Raw genomic sequence first — 24,075 nt, 5'->3', positions numbered from 1 at the left:
GTGAAATTACCGCACTCCACTGTGTTTCACAACACATATATGTGTGGTTTCATGTGTGGTAAAATCACATCCACATATTATTCCTCATTCTGACCTCATATACTCAGGTGGTAAAATCTCCCCAGGGGAAAAGCGCAAAGTGAAGAAAATCATCTATCACAGGCCATTTTACCACACAGTAAATCTGAGGGCCTTAGGATCCTGGTAACAGTGATTTTGTGGTGTATCAAGAATCTCTTGTAGTTCTTGGCTTGTTTTCCAAAAACGAAGCTGGATCATCTGTAAGGGTTGGGTCCCTCTATTTGTATGCAGTTTGTTTCTACCACTGGTCTCACGTTTCGCTCTTTGTATATCATATTAATATTCCTTGTTTAGAAGAGGTAGCGGTTTAACTTTATGGTGCGGAAGGTCTGCAGCAGGCAGACTTGGCGGGTGATATGGATATTGCACCAAAAGTACATATCAGCCTGTTGGGATAATGTTTTGAAAATTTGAATCCATACTGTCTTCTGGTGTCTGTGACCGCTGTTGCCTGTCTACCCCCTGTGCCTGCATTCTTATCTGTGCCCATTTTCTTGCCTCCTGTTCCCTGATTGTGCTTGTTTCTTGCCTTCTGCCCCCCATCACTGCCCCTGATTTGTACCCATTTTCTTGCCTTCTGCTCCCCTGATTGTGCTAGTTTTTCTTGCTCTGTTCCCTGATTGTGCTCGTTTTTCTTGCCTCTGCTCCCTGATTGTGCCTGTTTTTCTTGCCTCTGTTCCGTGATTGTGCTCGTTTTCCTTGCTCTGTTCCCTGATTGTACTTGTTTTTCTTGCTCTGTTGCCTGATTGTGCTAATTTTTCTTGCCTCTGTTCCCTGATTGTGCTCATTTTTCTTGGCTTCTGTCCCCTGATTGTGCTCGTTTTTCTTGCTCTGTTCCCTGATTGTGCTCATTTTTCTTGCCTCTGTTCCCTGATTGTGCTAGTTTTTCTTGCCTCTGCTCCCTGATTGTGATCGTTTTTCCTGCCTCTGCTCCTCTAATTGTGATTGTTTTCTAGCCTTCTGTCCCCTTCGCTGCGCCTGATTTTCCCCTCGCCCCCCGCCCACTGCTCACCTCCCACCGCTGCTGCCCCTGTGGCCCCGCCCCGCGCCCATTCGCCATCCCCTGCCTCCAGCTGCTCCTTCCTTCCAGCTCCCCTTCAAATGGCTGCAGCTGCGCGGCTGCGTTACTGGCGCGCAAGGCAAGCCCGCCTGGACCCCGCAAACGCCACGACACCAGACTCCACTACGACGTCAGCAGCCTCCACGCACTCAACGCCGGCCGAAACCACACCTGCTTCCAGGCCACCCCAAAACGGACCCACGGACCTTTCTCCTGCCGCACCTGCAGCTTCACCTGCGACAAAACCACCAAACCTCCAAGGACTGGACCCAACCACCTCCACTGCATACTCCTCAACATCTGCTCCGCATGCAAACACGCCGTCGAGCTCTGGGATCTGCTCGACACCTCCACCCGAGACGTGGCCTTCCTGACCAAGACCAGGTGGAACGACTCCTCGGCACCTGACGTCGCCATAGCCATCCTGGACGGCTACAAGATTACCCGGAGGGATCGGCCAACTGAACCGGAGGAGGAATAGCCATCGTCCACAAGTCCACCCTCAAGGTCGCCACCCACGCAGATGACACCCTCCACACCGCCGAACACCTGCACTTCCGGATCCACACCGACCCCAACACCACCCTCAGAGGAAAACTCATCTACAGACCCCCCGGACCACGGGCTCAGTTTAGCGGCTCCATCGCCGACCTCGCCAGCACCCACGCACTCGCCTCCACGGACTACATCCTCCTCGTGGACCTGAACTTCCACCTCGAGAACAACAACAACGCCAACTCCACCACCCTGATCGACAACCTCTCCAACCTCGGTCTCAAACAACTTGTCAACGCACCCACCCACACCGCTGGCCACACGCTGGACCCCGTCTTCTTCACAGGCACCCACGTCGCCTTCGACCACACCACCGAACTCCACTGGACCGACCACCGCTGCATTAATTTCACCTTCAAGAAACCAACCACGCACCACCGAACCCAACAGCTGCCATGCCCCTGCTGGAGCAAAGTCACCGAAGACCGGCTGATCACCACCCTGTACCAGAACCCACCCACCGAACCCACCAACCCAGACGCCGCATCCCGAAACCACAGACAGTGGATCGACGACTGCGCCAACACCCTTGTCCCGCTCAAGAAACCCTCCAACAGCCACGCCAGCAAGAGAGCCACCTGGTTCACCAACGAGCTCCAGACCTCCAAACTCCCATTTCGGAAACTGGAGAAAATGTGGCTCCACGAACGCACACCGGACAACCATGCAGCCCACAAGGACGCCACCTGCAGACTTCACCACCTCATCAGATTAGCCAAGAGATCCTCCTTCAAAGACCACTTGGATAACAACGCACACGACAGCAAAGAGCTATTCAGCATCGTAAAGGAACTCTACAACCCCAGCGCCAACGCCAACAACATCCCGCCCTCACAAGAACTGTGCGACTCTCTAGCCATCTTCTTCCACCGTAAGATCGCTGACATCCACGACAGCTTCAACACTACAACCGCCCCGACTACGCCAGACTCCACCTCCCCTGCGAACACCACCAGCGCCATCCATCTGACCTCCTGGTCCAACGTCAACGACGACGAGACACGCAAGATCATGAACTCCATCCACTGAGGATCTCCGTCAGACCCGTGCCCACAACACGTATTCAACAAAGCAGACCCAGCCATCGCACCCCAACTACGGAAGGTCATCAACATCTCCTTCGAAACAGCGACATTACCGGAAAGCTGGAAGCACGCCAAAATCAACGCCCTCCTCAAGAAGCCCAAGGCGGACCCCAAGGACCTCAAGAACTTCCGGCCCATCTCCCTGCTCCCGTTCCCGACAAAGGTCATTGAGAAAATCGTCAACAGGCAATTGGCCCGCCACCTGGAAGACAACAACATCTTGGACCCGTCCCAGTCCGGATTCAGACGAAACCACAGCACCGAGACAGCCCTCATCGCCGCCACAGACGACATCAGGCGCCAACTAGACAACGGCAAAACATCAGCCCTCATCCTCTTGGACCTGTCGGCCGCCTGCGACACGGTCTGCCACCGCACTCTAAAGACACGCCTACTAGAAGCCGGAATCCAAGAGAAGGCTCTTGACTGGACCACGTCCTTCCTCTCCGGCAGAACCCAGAGCGTCCGCCTCCCTCCTTTCCGATCCAAAGCCACCGACATCATCTGCGGCGTCCCCCAGGGCTCATCCCTCAGCCCGATGCTGTTCAACATCTACATGGCCCCCCTCACACAAGTGGCCCACCAGCACGACCTCAACATCATCTCGTACGCCGACGACACCCAGCTCATCTTCTCCCTCACCAAGCACCCACACACTGCCAAAACCAACCTCCACGAGGGAATGAAGGCCGTCGCCGACTGGATGAGGAGCAACCGTCTGAAGCTGAACTCGGACAAGAGGAAGGTACTCATCCTCGGACCCACCCCCTCAGCCTGGGACGACTCCTGGTGGCCAACCACACTGGGAACAGCACCAACACCCAACAACCATGCACGCAACCTAGGATTCATCCTCGACTCCTCCCTCTCCATGGCTACACAGGTCAACGCCGTCTCCTCCTCCTGCTACAACACCCTCTTCATGCTCTGCAGGATCTACAAGTGGATCCCGACCGAAACAAGAAGAACGGTGACACAGGCCCTCGCAGCAGACTGGACTACGGCAATGCACTCTACGCAGGAATCCCAGCCAAACACCTACAACGACTACAACGCATCCAAAACGCCTCCGCCCGACTAATCGTCAACGTCCCCCGCCGCAGCCACTTCACCCCCCACCTGAGAGACCTACACTGGCTCCCCGTCGACAAGAGGATCACCTTCAAGCTCCTCACCCACGCACACAAAGCACTCCACAATGCTGGACCAGCCTACCTTAACAGCAGACTCAGCTTCTACACCCCCACGCGTCAGCTCAACTTGGCCAGCCTCGCCCTCGCCGCTGTCCCCCGCATCCAACGAACGATCTCTGGTGGCAGATCCTTCTCCTACCTCGCCGCCAAGACCTGGAACACCCTCCCTACCCACATACGGCAGACCCAAGACCTACTCGCCTCCAGAAGACTCCTCAAGACCTGGCTTTTCGAGCAGTAGCAGCACCCCCTCCCCTCAGCGTCTTGAGACCCTCACGGGTAAGTAGCGTGCTCTACAAGTACTCTGATTGATTGATTGATGGCTTGGGCTCTTTCTTATTGGTTTTAACAGATTGACTAGTTCTATGGGTTGCAGAATTTTATGCCCACAGATTGTCTTCCTCATTTCTACTTCTGGATTTTCCATGCAGAGATCTCCAAATTCTTTTTATCTGGTTCTACAAGCCTTAACCTTATGCTGTGTTTCAAGGAGAATAACACATTTTGTGATAGTAATTTGAGGCTGTGGTTTCCGGTGCTCGGCACCTACACTTAATTGTCAGCACCGGCACTTATGACAGTCTGCCACGTGTTGCCCTGTCTGCCTAATTTAGGTATGAGCACAACAACAGCTGTTTCTTCATTCAATTTACATTTACAATGACTTATATATGCATCCCAAGCTATTCTTATGGTGTTGGGGGCCTGGAATAGTATGAATTATGACACTTGTAAAAGTGTGATGGCTATTTGTTGTGTTGGCACTGTCATTGGCAGCGCTAGCAGTGGCAACGGATGGTACAAGCTGTAGTGTCCTCCTGACGAGAACCTGGCACTAATTATTTTACAAATTAAGCACTGTAATGACCCCAGCTTTTATATGCTCTTGTTGTTAACAGTAAACAATGTTGTTCAACTATATTTCTCCAGATCAGTAGCTGCTATGACACATCGATTCTTTGGTTCTGGAATCGTTGGCTTTGAGTTAGAACATTAGAGCAACCCCTTTAGCTGTAGATTGCAGTAGTGTCATGACTTTGTTGCTCCAGGAGTAGAGCATTCATATTCTGTATTTGTTGGTTCTTTTGCGTATTTTGTATTTCCTCTCTGTTACTTTTCTTGTCTGTGCTGCTCTGGCAATCTATTAGTGGTGCCTGCTGTAATTGTGAATTCCCTACCAGCTCTCATTGTATGTTCTTGCTGCCTTAGTGCTTGGTCCTCTGTATTGTCTTGAATGTTGTTTTTGTCATCTTGCTTGGTTCCTTAATTTCTTTATGTTTCTGTTGTTTTTAAGATTATATTTGTAAGACTGTTTCTATCACCCACCTCTTGCTGACGTTCTACGTATTTGTGGGCATCAAGAGTTTAACTTAAATGGTATTTCACTAGTATGCACAATTTGATGGAGGCTCTGGTCTGGCTGTCTCTGTTTGTGGCCGATTGTTTGTCTGTGTTGGTCACAATTATTTCAGGTTAATGGTGTTCTATGTAAGGATACACCAGGTCATTCTTTTTGCAGAACAGACGGGTTTGTAGAAGGGTACGGTGGTGGGTCATGTTTTATGTATATTTTCTAGTTGATGACTTGTTGTGGGTCCATGTTTTTCCGTGCTTTCTATCATCTTCTGTTCTCTCGTGTCTGTTTGAGTCCATGTTTAGTGACCTTTCTTTTATCTGTTCAGCAAACATTCTCAGCCTGCGTTGTTGAGGTGAACTGGGTGCTGCTGTTGATATTATCAATTACTTCTTGTTTTATAGCTTGGCGACGGGGAAGTGGAGAGGATTAATAGTGTGGGTCGAGATCGACTGTATATTTCCTTCAAACCATATACAATGTTTATTATCGTTTTCTTCTATGTTGCTTCATTATCTGTCTAAGGTATTTGTTCCTCGATAGGTCTCTTGCTTAGGTTTCTGAATCTTGCATTTTTAATTTTGTGGTACATTATTACCAATGCCGTTTTCCTATGGGTATATTTTCTTCATCAAGGTATTTCCTGTTGACGTCTATTAACAATGTTATGTGCCACTAAGTTTCAGTGGTAGGTTTCCATCTCTTTGATGGGGTGCTTTGCTGCACTTAAGGTTTATACTCAGTAAGTTTGCAGTTTTTTCCTTTTTCTGCTGTTATTAGCTGATCGTTGTTCTGAGGTGGGTTTTACTTGTTCAATCCAAAGTCCCATGTTACCTGCTTTCTGTAATGAAGAGGTCTCAGGTTCTTGTCTGTTTCTGTGACATCGGTGTTCGTTTTCTTCAGTTCAATACTTTCAGTATTGAGTGACTTCTTTGTGTTTTGTGGGGTTTTGTGTCAGTGGTATTTTTGGGTACACCCGTTGCTTTTTTTTGTGTACCTCTGAATACTTTGAAAGTTCTTCCCCATCTTTTCTAACCTCTGATTTATCTTAATCATTTGAGTACTTAATGTTTATGCTTAGTTTAGTTGCACCTTCCTTGACGGTGCTTCTTTTACTCGCCTTAGTTCTGCTAGTTGTGTTGTAATCTCTAGGTTCAGGCGTTCGGTCCGTGTTTTTAAATTCTTGTTTTTTGCTTTGTGGTTAAACATAATCCCAATGATGCTTTTACAGCGTTTGTTGTGGCTTCCATGGACTCTTGCGGCAGTTGCCTAGATCCGGTTGTGCCTCGAAGGGAGCTGTGGTAAAGGTGTGGTTTATTCTCTTTTGTACTCTCTCCTCCTCTTCTGTTCTCTCTGAAATTATGTTATTAATTTATATCATCACCTTACACTTCCTTATAAACTCTAAGCTTTCCCATTTTCTGTGTGACCTTTTGTTACACCCTACCAAGGCTGTATTGCTTCTCTGGCTTAGAGTTGCTCCTGTCAGGTAGATGATTGCTGTAAACCCTTGCTGTGCTTTGTCTTCCACCTCTAGTATTTCTTTGTCTGGCTGCATGAATCCCTCTCGTATTGAACTGCATGTCGTTGCACAGGTGGCCTGGCGCCAGGTATCGCTGCTCTGGGTGTAGAACACCAGGGGCTGTTTTTCTTCTTGGGCCCATTGCTGGGTGTAGTCAGCATGAAGTGTTTCAGGTTTAAGCTTCTTTCTGTACACGCTGTCCTTTCCATAGCATTCCTAGTGTTTTGGGGGTAGTGGAACTCCTGGCCTGTAGATACCCCGCCACTAAGTTCGTCTCTTGTGCCTCAGCGGTTCCTGTTTCTCAGTTGGTCTCTATAAGTAGGGGTCTTTCTTGTCCCAGCCCTAGTTTGTTGAGACTGTGTGCCTCATTTATGAAAAGAGACGCATCGCTGCATGAAAATAGCGATGCGTCACTTTTCAGTGCACCCTCCTTGTGACATAATGGATGCGTCATATTTTCTGTATGGCGCATCATGTCGCAAGAAATGACAGATACTTCAGTTTTACTGACGTATCTGTCGGCGCAAAAATTAGGCATTACTGGAGTGGTGTTGGAAGCGTGACGCAACTCCAGCAATGCAGGGGGAGGGCTATGGATATAGCACTGCGTCACCCTTATGCCTGCCATGAGGCAGGTGTAAGGTTTTGGCTCATTTGAGTCCTAGAAGTAGCACAATGAAATCTCACGGACTTCAGTGCGTCACTTCTACGAGACTTATTTGCATGGGAACGCCCCCTCCTCTGGATACATTATACCTGATGCAGGTATAATGTAGCGCAGGGGTTTACAAAGTGGCGTATCTGCTTAGATGCGTCACTTTGTGAATAGGGTGCAACAGGGGGCATGTTTTATGCCACCGATGCATCACAAAAAGTGACGCAACGACAGCGCAAAACTGTCTGCAGCGCAAAACTGTCGCAAGGCCTCATAAATAAGGCCCTGTGTATCTTTCTTTTACCTCTTCCTTTGATTATTTTTTTGACAGTTTCTCAACTTCGAACAGCAGTTTGCATGGATTGTGGAAATGTAAACATAGCCCTTTGCTGACCCCTTAAGACGACGCAGGGAATAGAAGGCACTCCTTAGCTAAACAGATAGCAACCCAGTCACACAGCTAGTTCAGAGAAGTAGCCATCACTAGTGCAGCTGGGGCAGTGGCATCGGAGCCCAGGGGTTTATGGGCCATTGCACTGCTGGTACAGATTATTTTGTTTTAAACACATTTTTACTGCTTACATTAAAGCTAATGGAATCTTTGCCGCACAACTGGCCTGCTTCAGTAACTATTACAAAGGACTTCATGTTTATGCATTAAAATAATATCCTCCTTAAACATCCATTCACTCTCTAGTTACGTTGACATTTATTCAAACATTCAATCTTTTTTGTTGAGCACCCGTTGTTGGGCAAGAAGAGGGTTTAAAATAAGATGATATGGCGTAATGTATTCTCCAGCACTCCCCCCTGCGCTGGGACGCATGCCTCTTGCTGGTGGTTCTTAAGACATTCGCTTTTGGTTCAATACTCAAACTTCCTTCAATTTAGAATTCTGTTACCTCTAGGTTATCTGATTGAAGATTTCCTCTGTATGTGTCTATGTGTGTATGTATGTGTGTATGTATGTATGTATTTATGTATGTATGTTTGTATGTGTGTATGTATGTTTCTATGTGTGTGTGTATGTATGTATGCATCTATGTGGTATTTCTAAAGCTCAGACATATGCAGAAGTCAGTAAAGCACTGAGCAGGGTCAAACACAAGCATAAAGTCAATGAGCGGTGAGAGAGGATACTGGTACTAGCGCAACATAAGCCCACAGCCCCCGAGGTGTGGCGGGGACCCAAGCTTCAGGGCCCCCTCAGCACAGTACCTTGGCCAGAGACCTCCTGACTGAGTCCGGAAATGCGCCTCTCCATGTAGTTTGCAGGGGGTCTCCTCAAGTTTTGTTACGCTTGTGGATACTGGAATGTGGTCTGTTAATGCACGGTGCCGAAGTTTTCTTTAACCCCTTGCGCGCTCGTGACGGAACCATTCCGTCACAAGCCACGGTGGGGCTGTGCTGGTGATGGAATGGTTCCGTCACGGCCCGGCCACCGCGCCTGTGCGGCGCTGATTTTGCACCGGCGCGTTCTATTGAGCGGGCGGGGCCGTGACGGAACCATTCCGTCACAAGCACAGCGCCACCGCGGCTCGTGACGGAGTGGTTCCGTCACGAGCATGGTGACGCCGCGCGGCCCCCCCCTGCCACCTAGCGCCGCGGCGTAATTACCGCCACGGCCAAGGGGTTAAAGAGGCAAGTCTTTAATTCTTTCCTGCAGCGTTGTACCAGACCTATGGATAGAGGGACAGTGTTCCAAATTCTGGGAGCATAGATGTAAAAGTCCTGCTGCCTTGTGCTTTCTGTTTACTCTTCTTAGTCTCCAGTCTGATGGTGTTCTGTTTGCGGGTGTGGCGGGAACCACCAGAGATGGTGAGCTTGTCTGCAAGATAAGCGGGGTGCTGGTCGTGATGGCTTTGTAGAAGATGCAGCTGATTTTGAAGATGGTGCTGGCTGGCAAGGGGAGCCAATGGTGTTCCATGTGGAATAGATATGCTGTCTTTTGTGACCTTCATGCCCTGGATAAGATGTGCTGCGGTATGTAGGATGCCCAGTTGGGATGCCAGTGTGGCATCTGGGAGGCCATGGAGTAGAAAGTTACCACCATCCAGATGTGAGAGCACAAGGGCTTGAAAAGCAGTTCTGAAGTCACTTTCTGGAAGAGCCTGTTTCACTTCCTTTAAAAGAGAGAGCTGGGTGTATTTGCTGTTTTGGTGATATATGAGCTTGGCATCTAAAGTGAATATATGTGAGATGGCATTTAGTAAACATTGGGGTTTGAAAACCATCAAGGTTAATGTCATTGATCCAGGTTTGTACTTTTTGGTGTTTTTGGCAAATAACAGGAAACACTCTGTCTTGGTTGGGTTGGGTTTCAGGTAGGAGCATATGACTGTCTGGTCGATGTGCAGGCAGTAATTGAGCCGTGGAGGCTTTCAGGTACAATTGTGTATCATCAGCACATAGTTGAATCTTAATGTTGTTATCTGTGAGTAGAGCACCAGGTGGCTTTATGTAGAGGTTGAAGATGACAGGGGACGGCATAGAACACTTGGGTACCCTGGAGGTAATAGGGATCTCAAACATTTGGAGTGGTGCACCACTCGATATTGAAAAGATTGTTGGTCAAATGAGTTAATAAGCCATATGGTTTTTGTTAAAGTTGTCTTAAACAATCCTTTATTTTCATAAGTGTCCATAAACAAAATACCAGCCAACGCGTTTCGTTCATGAGAATGAATTCTTCAGGGCATAAAATCACGATCCTGGGTGAGAAAATGGAAGTGGAAGTGTGCAGTGCGTGCTGTGTGGGCCACCTTGATAAGGGCCGGTATGTGCTGGGTCTGAAAGCAAAGAAAGTGATAACCCGTCCGCTTCGTATTACTGACTTCCTGGGCCAGACCGCACAGGACTGTGGCGGCTAGGACTTCGCGGCAGCGACCCAAGGGCTTCTGGATTCGTTCCGAGGCCCGTAACTCACTCTTCAAGGTACCCATTCCGGGACCCTGACAGAGGATCGGGGCTCTGATCCTGCCTCCATTCCCCGTGGCCTCCCAGGTCATCCTTCCGGGAGCCACACAGTGGATCGGATGTCCGACCCTGCGCCTGGTCTCCACCTCCGCTCACCACGTATTCCACAACGGCTGCCGAACCCCGTCTACAGCCGCTTCCTTGTAGAGCACCCGACCTCCTTATCCGCATTACTCTGTCTTCCTTCCTCCTTCCCTATCATCACCTTTAAAAATGGCAGCCCGGTCCTGATGATGATCCTAACTTGAGAGGATCCAAACGCCGTCGACCGATCATACAGCGTTACTCACGGCGCACCCTCAACTGTGGTTCACAAACAGTTATATGTCTTCCAATCATTGAAGAGGAACCATTGTTTTTGTATATAATATTTTTCTTCACCTTGTCACCTTGCGTCCCTCACTGTGTTTCCACTTGTCACTCGCGCCGTCACTCTTTGTTTCACGAGCACTACGTGCACAAAGTCCCCTTGGGTTGCCTTCGCATTTAATGCCCACAGTGCTGTTATAACTGTCCTGTATGAACTGTGGATTTTTTAATAAATGATGCCATGAGTACTTTTGGAAAAATGCAGGGAGTCTCTCCTTTCTTTGCGACCTTGTAATGTCGTGTACATACCTGTGTATCTGCCTTTTTTATTGAATCCGGTTGAGACATTGTTGTTTAAAAATGTATACTTACCCAGATCTCAATCCGGTATATGGGTTATACTCCTGTTGTTCTTTACTACAAGGAGTAGCTTGTGCACACTCAACCGGATCGACTGTTGAAACAAACACAAAGGGAACACAGCAGGGGAGTGCGGTCACTGTGTCCGCCGTTGTCTGCAACCGTACTAGGTAATAGGGATCTTTTCTGACCTGGAGGTGCCCATGTGACCAAACCGCTTTTCATTGGAAAGGTGGGAGGAAAACCAGTGAAGGTCATTGCAGTTGAATCCCATTCACTACCCCAGAGTGCGTATAAGGGTGGGATGGTTGAATGTGTGAGTGTGCGACTGTGTTATCCAATCCGAGTATGTCGCCTCTGCTACAGCTCACAATCTTTTGCAGGTGCACATTTCTTCAAAACAGTTGCTTGTGCTTTTTCAGGAAGGGGGAGTGGTAGGCGTGGCATGCTTTATTCTCTTTCCATTTGCTTGTGTGGAATCCATTGTAAAACAGTGCTTTGTATTTGTTTAATTCATTTGACAGTCATAACTACTAATGTCACACAAGTAGTGAAGCATAGCATTGAGTGGAATACTAAGGGAAAATGAAACCAGGCACAAACAAGAAGCAGAAGTGGAGGTAGGCGACACTCCAAGCTTTTCAACAAGGAAAACATGTAATAGCCTAAAAAGTACATATAGTGCACATTTACCAGGGTAGGTGTGTGAAGGCAATTGTTCTCAAGGGTATGCCTCAAGTACAAAAAGTTACACAAGATACCTATTAATTTTGTTGGCACAATGGTGTAGCAGTAAATCACATTAAGCTCTATACAATCATAGAGTTATTTGCATTTATGTGTTGAGCTGGCAATATTGCTCCACGAAGTTAATTCTCACTGTTGACACCATCTGTGACTTGCAGGTCATTAGTTCAAATCCTGGCACGGCCAACTCAAACTTCCATCCTTCTAGGATTGGTAAATTGAATACCGTTAAATTAGGTAATGCATTGAGTACCAATAAATTAGGCAATATTGACACCTGAAATTAACATCACTGATAGAGCAAAGGACCTGTACTATATAGGGGAACATGAAACACAATGCATTATTGCTATCAATATTATCAAAATTTGCCAACAACATGAATGAGCAAATACTCTCTTGGACATGTACAAGGCTGGTTTTCATGTAGGCTTCAGTAAAAAAGTTGTTGTACTTTCTGCCCTTCATGACCCAAGAAGACTTGTCAATGGTGGCAGCTTTCATACTCTGATTTTATTAGAACTATTGGCAGCCTTCAATACTATTGATTCTATCGAACTCTTACCAGTCTTGGCTTCTCGAGAACTGGCCTTAAATTGATCTCTGCTTTCCTATATGACAGGAATCAAGCTGAGACCATTCCATCTGTCCTCTTTGAGGATCCGAAATTGAGTTGTGACTTCCTACCAGGCTCTGTTTTTTCATCTCCCTTATTCAACCTTTACAACCTGCTATCTGAGAACAGCCTTAAAATGGTATCTTCCGAATAGACAGTTGTGATTGGCAGTTTAGGGGAAAGCGATTGTTCCCAGGTTGAAGAAGGCGAGATGGGATGATCCTGCCTTTTCTGTGGCAGTGGGCAGGGTATTGAACACTCTCCTTGCACATATTTTGAGCCTAAATTCTTATTCCGTCTTTCGCAGGCATATGAAAACTTGGGGGCAGATTTACAAGCCCCTTGCGCTGCCAGTATGTCACTTTTTGTGACGCAGTGGCAGTGCATTTCCCTGCTCCATAATTAAAGGACAGGAAAAGCCACCCTGCGTGGCTTTTCCTGCCCTTGTAAATATGGCCCCTTTACTCGTAGCACTTAACGTGAAAGGGGCATTCCATAGGTGTTGCTGTGGGTGTTCCCACGCAACACTAATGGAACCAGACACATTTCCAGATTTACGGGGAATCATAAACCTGGAAATGCATCAGTATACTACGCCACCCTTAGGGTGGCGTAGCGAGGCGCAACGAGGAGAAATGTTCATTTCTCCTCGGTTTTTTCCTCTTCCAATGTGTTCTGCATTCTACAAGACCCACTGAAAGAGAAAAATGCATGTAGTGATTGTTTTTGTGCAGGAAGGTGCCCCTTCCTGCACAAAAACAATCTCCCCATGACGCAGGCATCCTTGCACCATGGTGCAAGGGTGCTTGCGCTGGCGCATGGCAGCTGTTTGTGCACCCGCACAGGGGAGAGCACAGGGATTCGACAGATCATTGTAAATATTTTGCATTCCTGTGCTCTGAAAGTGCTGCAGCATGGCACAGCCAAAAGGGCTTGCAGTGCAGCGCTGCACCACTTGGTCTTTTTCGCAACCTTAACTGCTTCATCTTTTCCCCCTTAGTACTCCTGCCAGCTATAACGCTTTGATGCCTTTTGGTTTTATTTGTTTTACAAATACAAATACATGAGGCATGGCAGTGCTTCTCGACCAGGTTGGAGCCCTCATTTTCATGTATGCTGATAACACTCAGCTGGCATTTGGCTTTACCCAGTATTTTCAGAGTAATGCCATCTACCAGCATTCGCAAGAGATGCTGAAGTGTCTTTCCATCGTGCGCCGGTGGTTGCCTCCAAATTTCTCATACAGAATCCATCAGAGGCATTGATTCCTTTCATAGCACATCGGACAGGTGACTGAGGACGTACCATGGGTCCTACACCATCTCCAGTCAAGACAGTCCAAGGCCTTGATGTCTTGATTGACTGCAAGTTGAACTTGGATCCTCTAATCAACAACCTCATCCAACCTCATCCAACCTCATCCAATCTAAGTTGGATTACGCCAATTGTATTTATTTGGTCTCAGCTGACAAACATCTTTTCTTGCCTTCAACTAATTCAGATCACCGCAGCTCAGATAGTTCATTTGGTTTACCCATTCATTCAATAATCAGGTTAAAGGTACTAGCAATTACGCACAAGGCAAATAACAGCAGTTGCCCAAGCCCATGAACTAACACATTTTATTTTTGACTTCCTTCTCACTTGCTTCGTTCCACCACCCATAACTTGCCTTCCATTGCTAGATCCAGAACTGTTACTTATGGCATCAGATGATTCTGCATTGCAGCAGCTAGACTGTGGAACTCCCTACCCTCTTATCTTAATGCAGAGAAAAACATGTCCCTTTTAGGAAACAAATTAAAATGTTAGGAGGTTATTAATGGAGGGTTGCCCGTCCACTTGCTTAGCTCCCCACAATTTTGCTCTGCGCTTGCAGGTTTTTGTCACGGTGAGTAAACTGAAGCATTGCTTTGCATCACTGTGCAGCACATGAGCGGCACGCAAAACCCTAGTAAATACGCCCTTGGCTTTTTTAGTATGCAATTTTTCTTTTTATCTGTTATTTCCTCCCCTTCGATTTGCAGGATGATGTTCATACAGTATTAAGAAGCACCACCTACCTGAGCAAATAAATACAAATAGTGTGACATGGGGTGATGCATTTTTTGTAGGCACGGGGAGATTAAGTGATTTACCCAGAATCACAGGATGTTGAGCCTACGCCAAGACTCGAACCTGGTATTCCAGCGCCAAAGTCTGCAGCTCTGGCCATTGCGCCACATCCCCTCCCCACTTGTAGGGTTTTATGGTTTGTAGTTAATTCTGTTATAGGCGGCGCTAATAGGAGCAATGATCTGGTGCAAGCTGCCTCCCGACGAAAGCCCCAGGACCACTGATACTACCCCACTCTGTAGGCAGTTAGTTATATGTCCCCACCTCTGCCATGCACTGAGGATGCTGGGACCTGACACCATGATAAGTACTCTGAGAGTATTCAGAGGTAGAAAACAAACTACCACAAGATATGGCGACCCCTGAATTTGGTGGCTGGACCCTACCCTCACCTGCCTCAGACTCTCAACACTTGTACTGAGGGAAGTGCCCCAGTTACACATTCATATTATGCATGTGCAATGTGTTGAAACTACATGCAGGGTCCCTTGACAGGCTACAGAATATCATGAGTACAGCGTGAAGCCAGTGAACTCTTGTACATTTTTTCAGTATCACATAAGATACACGTGGTAGCCAGTGGCCACTAAAAGGGTTTTGGCGATGCAGTGCACGCAACCAAATTCGTTTTATTTATTTATATGTTTACTTACCCGTTAAACTCCGTAATCCATACATTACTACCCCTCACCCTGGCCCTCCCCCTCCCCACGTCACCGCCCGGCAAGTACTCCCACTACCGGCCGCGGCTGCAAATGCATGCATTCTTCTTAAATCTAAAAATGTAATGTTACATAGATTCTCAGCATTTACTCAACATCTATTCTGTAAACCAAAATCGAAACTTAAGTTAAGGAGCATGATTTGAAACGATATTGGGGACTGCATTCAATAATAATTCCTTTTTCCTGTTTTCAAAATACAAACGTAAGTTATCCAAGATGAAGTAGTTAAATATTTTGCCATAAAAATTAGGGCCACATGTATCAACAGTAGGAATAGCAATTACCTAACTTCAGGAGTTTCATTTAGCTATTCCTAGGGGGTCGCAAATCGATCTTCCTCATTAATATTAATGAGGTAGGTTGCACTTTGCGAACTCCTAGGAATCGCTAGAATCACGGGGATGGTGTCCTGCTGGGGTCAGCAGGCCACCATTTCCATGATGCTTTTCAATAAAGCAATCTTTTTTTTTGATTAAGTGCAGCCCATTTTCTTTATAGGAAAACGAGTTGCGTTTAAAAAAGAAAAATGAAAAGTTTTCTTTAAATTTTTGAACAGCAGGCAGTGGTCTGTGGGATCACTGCCTGCTGTAAAAAAAATGTCTTCACCATTCCCAATGAGGAAGGGGCCCCTTGGGCACTCCTTCCCATGTGCGAAGGGGTTACCACCAATTTGAAGTTGGTGATAAAATGCAAATGTTTTGCAACCGCATTCACGGTCACAAAACATTCATACATTGTGTCACAATTCGCTACATGGAAGGGCCACCCTAAATACGCCCCTTCCAAATACCAAAACGCAAACCCATTTTGCGATCCAGGAACAGGTTACGAAGCACAAAAAAGGGTTTAATATATTGGAAAAAATATTTTTGCATTCGCAAACGAGATGATTCTGAAAATTGGGATGTTTGCAAACAAATAAAAACTGCAATGAATTGGTTAATTCCCTACACCTACTCTGTAGTGCAAATTGAAGGCCCCAGAATCTAAAGAAAACATTTGGATTTTGTTAAGATCTCTTTAATGTGGATTATGAATATGTATCTATATTCTCCTTAAACCAATGTTAGGAGAATTTCAATCTCCACAAAGTTTCTCTCAAACGTTTCTGAACTAGATTAAAAGGTGGAAGAGGAGGGAGACATTTGGGGTTCACTTAATTAAGCACAATAGATCGAGAAGGTCTGTCTTGATCATTCTGAAGCATTTTAAAAAACCTGGGCTGCCAGATTCTGGGTCCTCCTATTACAAGGACTGAGAAGACCACTCCTTGGGCCAGATGTATGACCATTTTTGCGAGTTGCAAACTGTGATGTTTTGCGACTCTCAAAATGGAATCTACACCAGTGTCTGAGAAACTGTTTGCGATTCTCAAATGGGTCGCAAGCGGCCTGCCTCATAAATATTCATGAGGCTGGTCGCAATTTGCAAACCATTGGAAATAGCTAGCACTCACAGGGATGGTGGCCTGCGGGGTCAGCAGACCACCTTGCCTGTAAGTGTTTTTTAATACAGCAGTTTTTTTTAATGCAGCCCATTTCCCTTAAAGGAAAACAGGACGTGTTTCAAAAAGAAAAATTAAATGTTTCAATTACATTATTTAAGAGCTGGCGGTGGTCCCTAGGACCACTGCCTGCTCCTAAAAAATATTTACGCCCACATCGCAAAGGGGAAGGGGTCCCTTGGAGACCCCTTCCCATTTGCGACTCGTCTACCACCAACTTTCCATTGGCGCTAACATGTGAATGTTTTGTGACCGCATTTTGGTCGCAAGACATTTGTACATGGCACTGTGAGTCACTATTAGGAAGGGACGCCCTTGTCACGCGCTTTCCTAATAGCAAGTACAAATCTATTTTGCGAGTCGGTAATAGGTTACAGACTCGCAAAATAGGGTTTGTACATGGCACAGACCTTATTAGTGGTCACAAACGGGCTAATTTCCCGTTCGCAAATGCTAAAAAGGGTTGTACATCTGGCCCCTTCTGTCATGTTCCCAAGTTACATGCTTCTAAAACGTATGGCTGTCCCTGTTAAAATAAGTGTGTCGGCGTCATATTCCTCTCTGATTGTCTTTCTCTTTCCTTCCACAGTGATAGGAGATTAAAAGTGATGATGTCTCCATGTCCCAGTCCTGAAACAGGCAGCATGACAGCCGACGAAGAGCAGCACCAGCAGGCGGAGGACGGGGAGCAATCGCATTCTGAGGAGCTACATCAGCAGCAGGCAGGGCAGCAACTTAATCAGCAGGCAGATGACGAACATGCAGAGCAACTTCAACATCATCAGGCCGATGATCAACAAGCAGAACAACATCATCAACAGCCGGCTGACTATGAACAAAGAGCAAGGCCTCACCCGCAGACAGATGACCAACAGGCAGGGCAACAAAACCACCCAATGGCCAATGGTGAACAGTCAGCAGAGCAGCCTCAGCAACGCGCTGACGACACTGATAGCACCGGCGATAGCGCAGAATGTATTATCTGCTTCACTGGATATGACGGCATCTTTAAGCTACCTAAGTTACTGCGTTGTGGACACACATTCTGCCTGGAGTGCCTGGCTCGCATAAATGTCTCTTCAGAAGTTGTCACATCCCTTAACTGCCCTATATGCCGCAATATCACACGACTGCCAGCCCGACGAGGCCTGCCTGCTCTAGACAACAACCAGGACATCCTGGAGCAGCTGCCTCAAGAGCTGCGGCCCACCCGTTCAGTGCGTTTCAGCCGCAAGAAGGGCCTACTCTATGTGAAGAATGCGCCCTCACCACAGAGCCCGCTGCCCAAGTCCTTGCAGCTCAGCACAGTCAGCCTCAGCCTTGATGTTGGCCGTCCACCACCCAGAGTTAGGATCCCACGCAACTTTGGTCGTGGAAGCTGGCTTTTCTATGCCACTGTAGCCATTGCCATACTGCTAACCATTGCTGTGGTGATGGTGGGCGTCTACATCTTCTTCATCGTCCCTACCAGCTCCAGTGTCCCCTCCAACTCCTCAATCCCTGGCAATTGGCTTACAAACAGCAACCACATGTCAGCCCCCCCAAACAACAACACCGTCTCACAAACACCAGATGTAAACATTACTAGACGCTGATGAAGGAAAGGCATAGGGCATCCCAGAGCAGAAAGAAAGGAAGGACACTGCTGAGAATACAGAACATTGCTCAGGTATAACATTTGTGACCTCACACCATCGCTTGGACTCAGTGAGGCACATTGGATGAGTGTCTAGCGAGGACCATAGCATCAATGGCCAGAGACAACTTACTGACGTTATAAGTTGTGAATGACTCATGTGCAGGGGTACAAGTTTAACCTCAGCATAATACAGATTTGTCTTCCAAGAGGGGAATGGTTTGTCGCCAAGGGCAAAGGATTCCTCTCCCAGTAGGTCAGAGAAGGATCAAAAGGGTAAACAAATCATCGTTCAAGATAAAACACATTCCCATCAGAACCAGCAAGATTACCATTCCAAATGTCATGGGATTCTTCAAACTTAAATGGTTATTCACCTCAGGATGGAAGATGTGTATTTGGTATAACTGATTCGGTGACTGGTATATGCACCATTCACTTGGTGGGAAAGGAGGCTATTCTAAGGTGTTGTGAAGGATATATCTCAGAGTAAATTATTTATCTTCCTGAAAATTATTTATCTTCCTGAAAGTGCATTACAGGTCTTCTAGGGTTTTGTGCATTACTCCTCAGTAGTGAGGCTTTCTTATCCTTGTGGGAAAGGTCTCGTATCCTGAGGGCTAATATATAAACAGGTCTAAGGGACACATTGGTAAATGTTCTTTACAGTGATTGTCTCTACACAAATGAATGATTTGCTACAACTAGTATTTTGCCTAATAATATTCATCCAAAGACAAAACATATTTGTTTTTTATTCGCAGGGGTTTCTTTTAGAATATGTGAACACTTTTTCAGTTCTGTGCTAAAAACATATCTTTTAATATGCATAAATTGTATATGGAGACAAGGATTATTTTCTGAAATGTGAAAGATTCCTATAAATGTGCCAATGACTCATTTAAAAAAGGGCTGTTTGTATATTTGTATAATGGACTCATTTTTTAAGATGTAAAGACTTCCATGAAGGTGCCAAGACTCATGTTCTATTATTTAACAATGTATACCTTGGTGTCAAGGACATATCTTCTGAAATGTAAAGATTTATATCCTGGTGTAAAGGCCTCATCTTCTGATATCTACAAGTGTTATATCATTGAATCTTCTGAATGAGGTACAGGCAGGGAGAAGAAATCTCCAACTCACTGATCTCAGAAAGGATTTAGGGGCATATTATCAAGCAGGGCGATAGGCAATTATCGCCGCTTTAGTGGCCGTTTTCGGCCGCTAAGCGGCGATAATTCTATCGCCCTATTAGCAAGCTGTCGCTAACTGATGTTAGCGACAGCTTTTAGGCGATAGCGAGCGGTTTGGAGCCCGCTTTGCATGTCAGCGATGTTTATTGCTAATGACATGCAAAGTGGGCGTACCCAACCAGTTAGCAACTGAAAGCAGTCGCTAACGTCGCTATCGCCTATTAGCAAGGCAGGCGTAGCGATGGAAATATTTGCACTAAGCGCGAATATCTCCAAATACTAACACCTGCCCAGACGAGTTCTTAGCCATGTTATCCAATGGGAGGTGGATAACATGGCTAAGAGCATTTTGTCGCTAATGCGTGAATATCGCTGTATTCTCAGCGATATTCACACATTTCGCCGCTATCGCTGGATATTTTAGCACAATGGAGAAAAACGTTGCTAATAGCATGTTTTCTCCGCTAACATATCCAGCAATAGGCAGCGATAAAAAAAATGCGCTAAGCGCATTTTGCGATAAATATCGCTATTCCTTAGTAATATGCCCCTTAGTATTCATTTTCTTGGGGATTGTGGAGGATAGAAGGCCTGTCCTGGAGTGAGGAAGGGTTTTGTACAAGACATGAAGGATTACTTTTCTGGGTAATACTATACATTGATCAGGGAAGAGGGCTTGTATTTCAATCTGTAAACACGTTGTCATCTTTTGGAAACAAAGAGTCCTTAGGCAGAGGAGAAAGACTTCATCTCTGGAAATAAAACAGTATGGGCTTCATGTAGAGTTCAGGGGAACGGTAATCCTCCATCAGAGTGATGAATTAAAAAACATTGTTGCCCTGTTTGCAGTATCCGTCCTCCAAATTAGGAATTGTGCCCCAGTCCAGAGGCAACTTTGGTCATTGACGGGAACCACCATCACAGCAGTTTATGCCAGGTTAAAAGTTTGACAGACAGCTCTGTGGAGTAGGCCGCCAATGGAGTACACTGTCCACCAAACTCTAAATCTCCCTTCAAGACTGGTGTTTATCAATGGAGAAGTTATGGTTTTTGAGGTGAATGTAGGCTGCAGGATGTTGATCCATCAAAATATCTGACGTAACACCAGTGACATCATGTATCCTTTGACCCCCACCAATGGTCTACATTCCCCAGCAGGCTCCTATTGCCTGCTGAGAGCCTGGGGCATGGAGTGGAAAATACTGAGTGCCCGATTCACAAATGACCTCTGCACGTGTGGCAGGACCGTCGCAATAATAAATTGCATTTCGGAGGTCCTGTGTCGAGCGAAGGCACGTTGCCACAATTGTGAGGCCTCTGTCACAAGGTCTGAGGTCCTTTGTGAAACCAGCCTTGAATGTCATAATATTGCCTTTTAGAATCCTGTTTACTTTCTGTTCCTTGCACACCCATTTATGACCTCAGAGACCTCTGGTACCAATACACCGCCAGAGGTACCGAAAGAGAAGCGTCAAGTGATGCGGATGGTAGGTCAGGGTGGGCAGTGCTCCTCTATCCATTATCACTGGGAAACAGTGGCTAGATCTTCATGGGCACAAGAAAGATTCAGTGACCTTGCAATGAAAGATGCCTTGTATGGATTAATCTTCTCAATCCATGTTTTGTTTCTAGCACTAATCAATACCCCAGGATGTCAAACAAAAGCCCATGAGGGTCACATCCATGGCATGCTTTCAAGATATTTAGATGAGATATATTTTTGTACAAGAATCTAATGGCACACATTTATATATTTATTGGTTATCCTGAAATTAGCCATGGATCCGGCCAAGGACTTTGCGATGAACTCAGGGAACATGCAACTTGATTGGAAAACAAAAATAGGCAATTGAAGGAGCTTGGGAATACAGGCAGGTGGGAATGTGGAGAACTTGGGATAGATTGCATAAAGGACAGACAGTCTGAGCAGCATGGGATGCATGGATCGACAGTGTGAGGCACTTGGAGCAGACAGGCAGTGTGATGAGATTTAGCACAAGTGCAAAAAGGCCCGGATTTACAAATGTAACACAACACAATAAAGGAACTTGCTGCACTGCACTGCGTGAAAGGGAGAGGGCAGAAATTTGCCATTTTAAATAAGATATAGCACAATTCTGCTCTCTCCTACCACTGGTGCACTTGTGGCTGTCTAGCACCGACACAGGCACCCTGGCGTCATATCGCAAGGGTACCGGTGCTGTCGTCAGGATAGTTTTTGTGCATGTAGGGGTACCTCCCTGCACAAACTCTATTGTTGTAGGTGTATTCCTTTTTGCATGTGTGCTGCAGAATGCTCCATACATGCCACATGCAATAAGGAAGTAACAAGAAGAAATAAAGATATTTCTCCTAGTTTTGCCAGCCTCTGGAAGGCGCACCATTTTGGTACAAACTCTGGGCTAGAGACTTTATCAAATCTGGGTTTTCATCAAAATGGACGGACATTCTCCTCCTATCAAATGCCTCCTTGAAAGAGGAACTGAAGATGCACAAGAAGAATTAAGGACCTTGCTCTGTCAGGGATGACTCAGCATCCAGCACACTCAGTATTTCGCAATTTACAGACAGTAATTCACAGCACCTTAGATGGGTTTCAGTTCACAATGTGCACTATACAAATAGTAAAATGTGACATTTGTCCCCTTTCATCCTGGGCAGTGGCAAAACATTAGCAACTGCATAATATCCAAGTATATGTATTTCCTGGTAATAAAATGTATCCAGCAGCTACATCTGAAGACATATCTACCAATCAACGAATGCATATTTCAAGGGTATATGACATGACCAGTAACAAACATAGGAGCATATTTACAATGCCCCTGCAACACATCACTTTTGTGTCGCTCTGGAGGCGCTGTGTGCTGCCCATTTTTACACGGCCACGCAAAGCCACCCTGCACAGCTTTTAATGGCCTTGTAAATATGTAGGAAGGCAATGCCTTACTCCGTGTGGAAGGGGCGTTTCATGGTTGCTGCTGTGGGTGTTCCCACACAACACCCATGGTTTTTGACACTGCTCCAGATTTACAACATAGCGTAAATCTGGGGCAGGGCCAAAACTAACTCTGTTCTAAAGTAGGTGTAACGAGGAGAAATGTTTACATTTCTTCTCGTTTATTCCTCTTTCCACGTGTGCTACATTCTGCAGTACACATAGAACGAGGAAAGCGCCTCTTTTGATTGTTTTTGTGCAGGAAGGTTTTCGTTCCTGTGCAAAAACAATCATGCTAACAACACGCGCCTGCGTTGGCGCTCAGCTGCTGTTTGCGCCCTGGCAGAAAGGACAGGAATGTGCCATATCTTGTAGCTACAGTGCATTCCTGCTCTTTTCATTTAATGTAGGGCAGCACAAAAGAAGGCTTACAGTGCTACCCTAAGCCAAAACATTTAAATATGCTCCATAGTATCTTACTTTGCATTTTGAAGGTATAAGGCACAAAGGTAAAGATAACTTCATGGCAGTGAAGAACTCATCCTCTTCAGTTTTATTTGCAAGAGTAAATAATTAATATTCTAAAAGCAACTGACTCATCGCCTTGGGGTGGATTTCCAGGAGGAAATATACATGTACTATGAATAACAGACCCATGTACTTGGGGTTGCCAGGGGTAAAAGATTAATCATCTATGATAAACAGATTTATCTCTTTGGGATGCTTCGAGGGTTAAATGATTCACCTTCTGTGAATGGTGATTAATAATTCAGGTGTAGATGTTAATTTCTTGCCCATCAGTATATGTTGCACAGACTTGTCCTTTCTCTACAGTGTTGCCCTCTAACTACTCCTTGTTCTGCACCCCCCTCCTCTTCAGGTACACTGCACATGTGCATCTAATGATGGATAAGAGCAGATATGGATGGGGTTCAGGGGGCTGGAGAGAGTGTTTAATGGTTCAAAGCTATTTGATATAAAGAAAAAACATACCTTTTCTGAATAAAGTCTATTTTAAAATTCCATCCTGCTTGATTATTTCTCTCAGGAAGCTCAAGGTCGCTCTCCGTGGTTGGAAGGGGGTCCATTACAGAACCATCAGTGGACAAAGATGATTCCAGTCCATTACCTCCAGAGTGATCCAGTGTAGACCCTAGAAAGGGACTTAGTAAATATACAAAGAGAACTAGTCAGAAACTTCCAAGGCGAGTCAGTGTGGATCCTCCTAAGGGGCCAAGTTTGGAGGTCTCATGGTCGTCCAGGGGGAGCCTTCAAAGTGACCGGGACCCGCCTCTCCAAAATGGACTGTGTCCAGAACTTCCAGGTGGTCTAGAGCAGACCTCTAAAATATAGATGTTATATTTTTAGACAAGGTTGATGCAAGTACAGATCACTGGATGTAGGTAGGTACACATGTTGGAAGATTTAGTATCATATAGACAAGCACA

General features: G+C 46.1%; 1 protein-coding gene across 4 annotated transcripts in view; it reads left to right on the top strand.

Annotated features, from left to right (window-relative positions):
- RNF225 (ring finger protein 225) overlaps positions 1–23,650 on the top strand; it is a 147,219-nt gene extending 123,569 nt beyond the window's left edge. For all 4 annotated transcript variants that reach the window (XM_078645694.1, XM_078645692.1, XM_078645695.1 and 1 more), the window contains exon 2: positions 17,447–23,650. In XM_078645694.1, the coding sequence (XP_078501820.1) occupies positions 17,466–18,452 (987 nt within the window). In that variant the 5' untranslated portion in view covers positions 17,447–17,465 and the 3' untranslated portion in view covers positions 18,453–23,650. The remainder of the gene's footprint in view (positions 1–17,446) is intronic.
- The last annotated feature ends 425 nt before the right edge of the window (positions 23,651–24,075 follow it).

The sequence above is a fragment of the Lissotriton helveticus genome, chromosome 5_1, assembly GCF_964261635.1.
Source record: "Lissotriton helveticus chromosome 5_1, aLisHel1.1, whole genome shotgun sequence".
Classification (NCBI taxonomy): Eukaryota; Metazoa; Chordata; class Amphibia; order Caudata; family Salamandridae; genus Lissotriton; species Lissotriton helveticus.
Note: the sequence above shows the minus strand (reverse complement) of the source record. Positions and strands in the feature narration are given on the sequence as shown.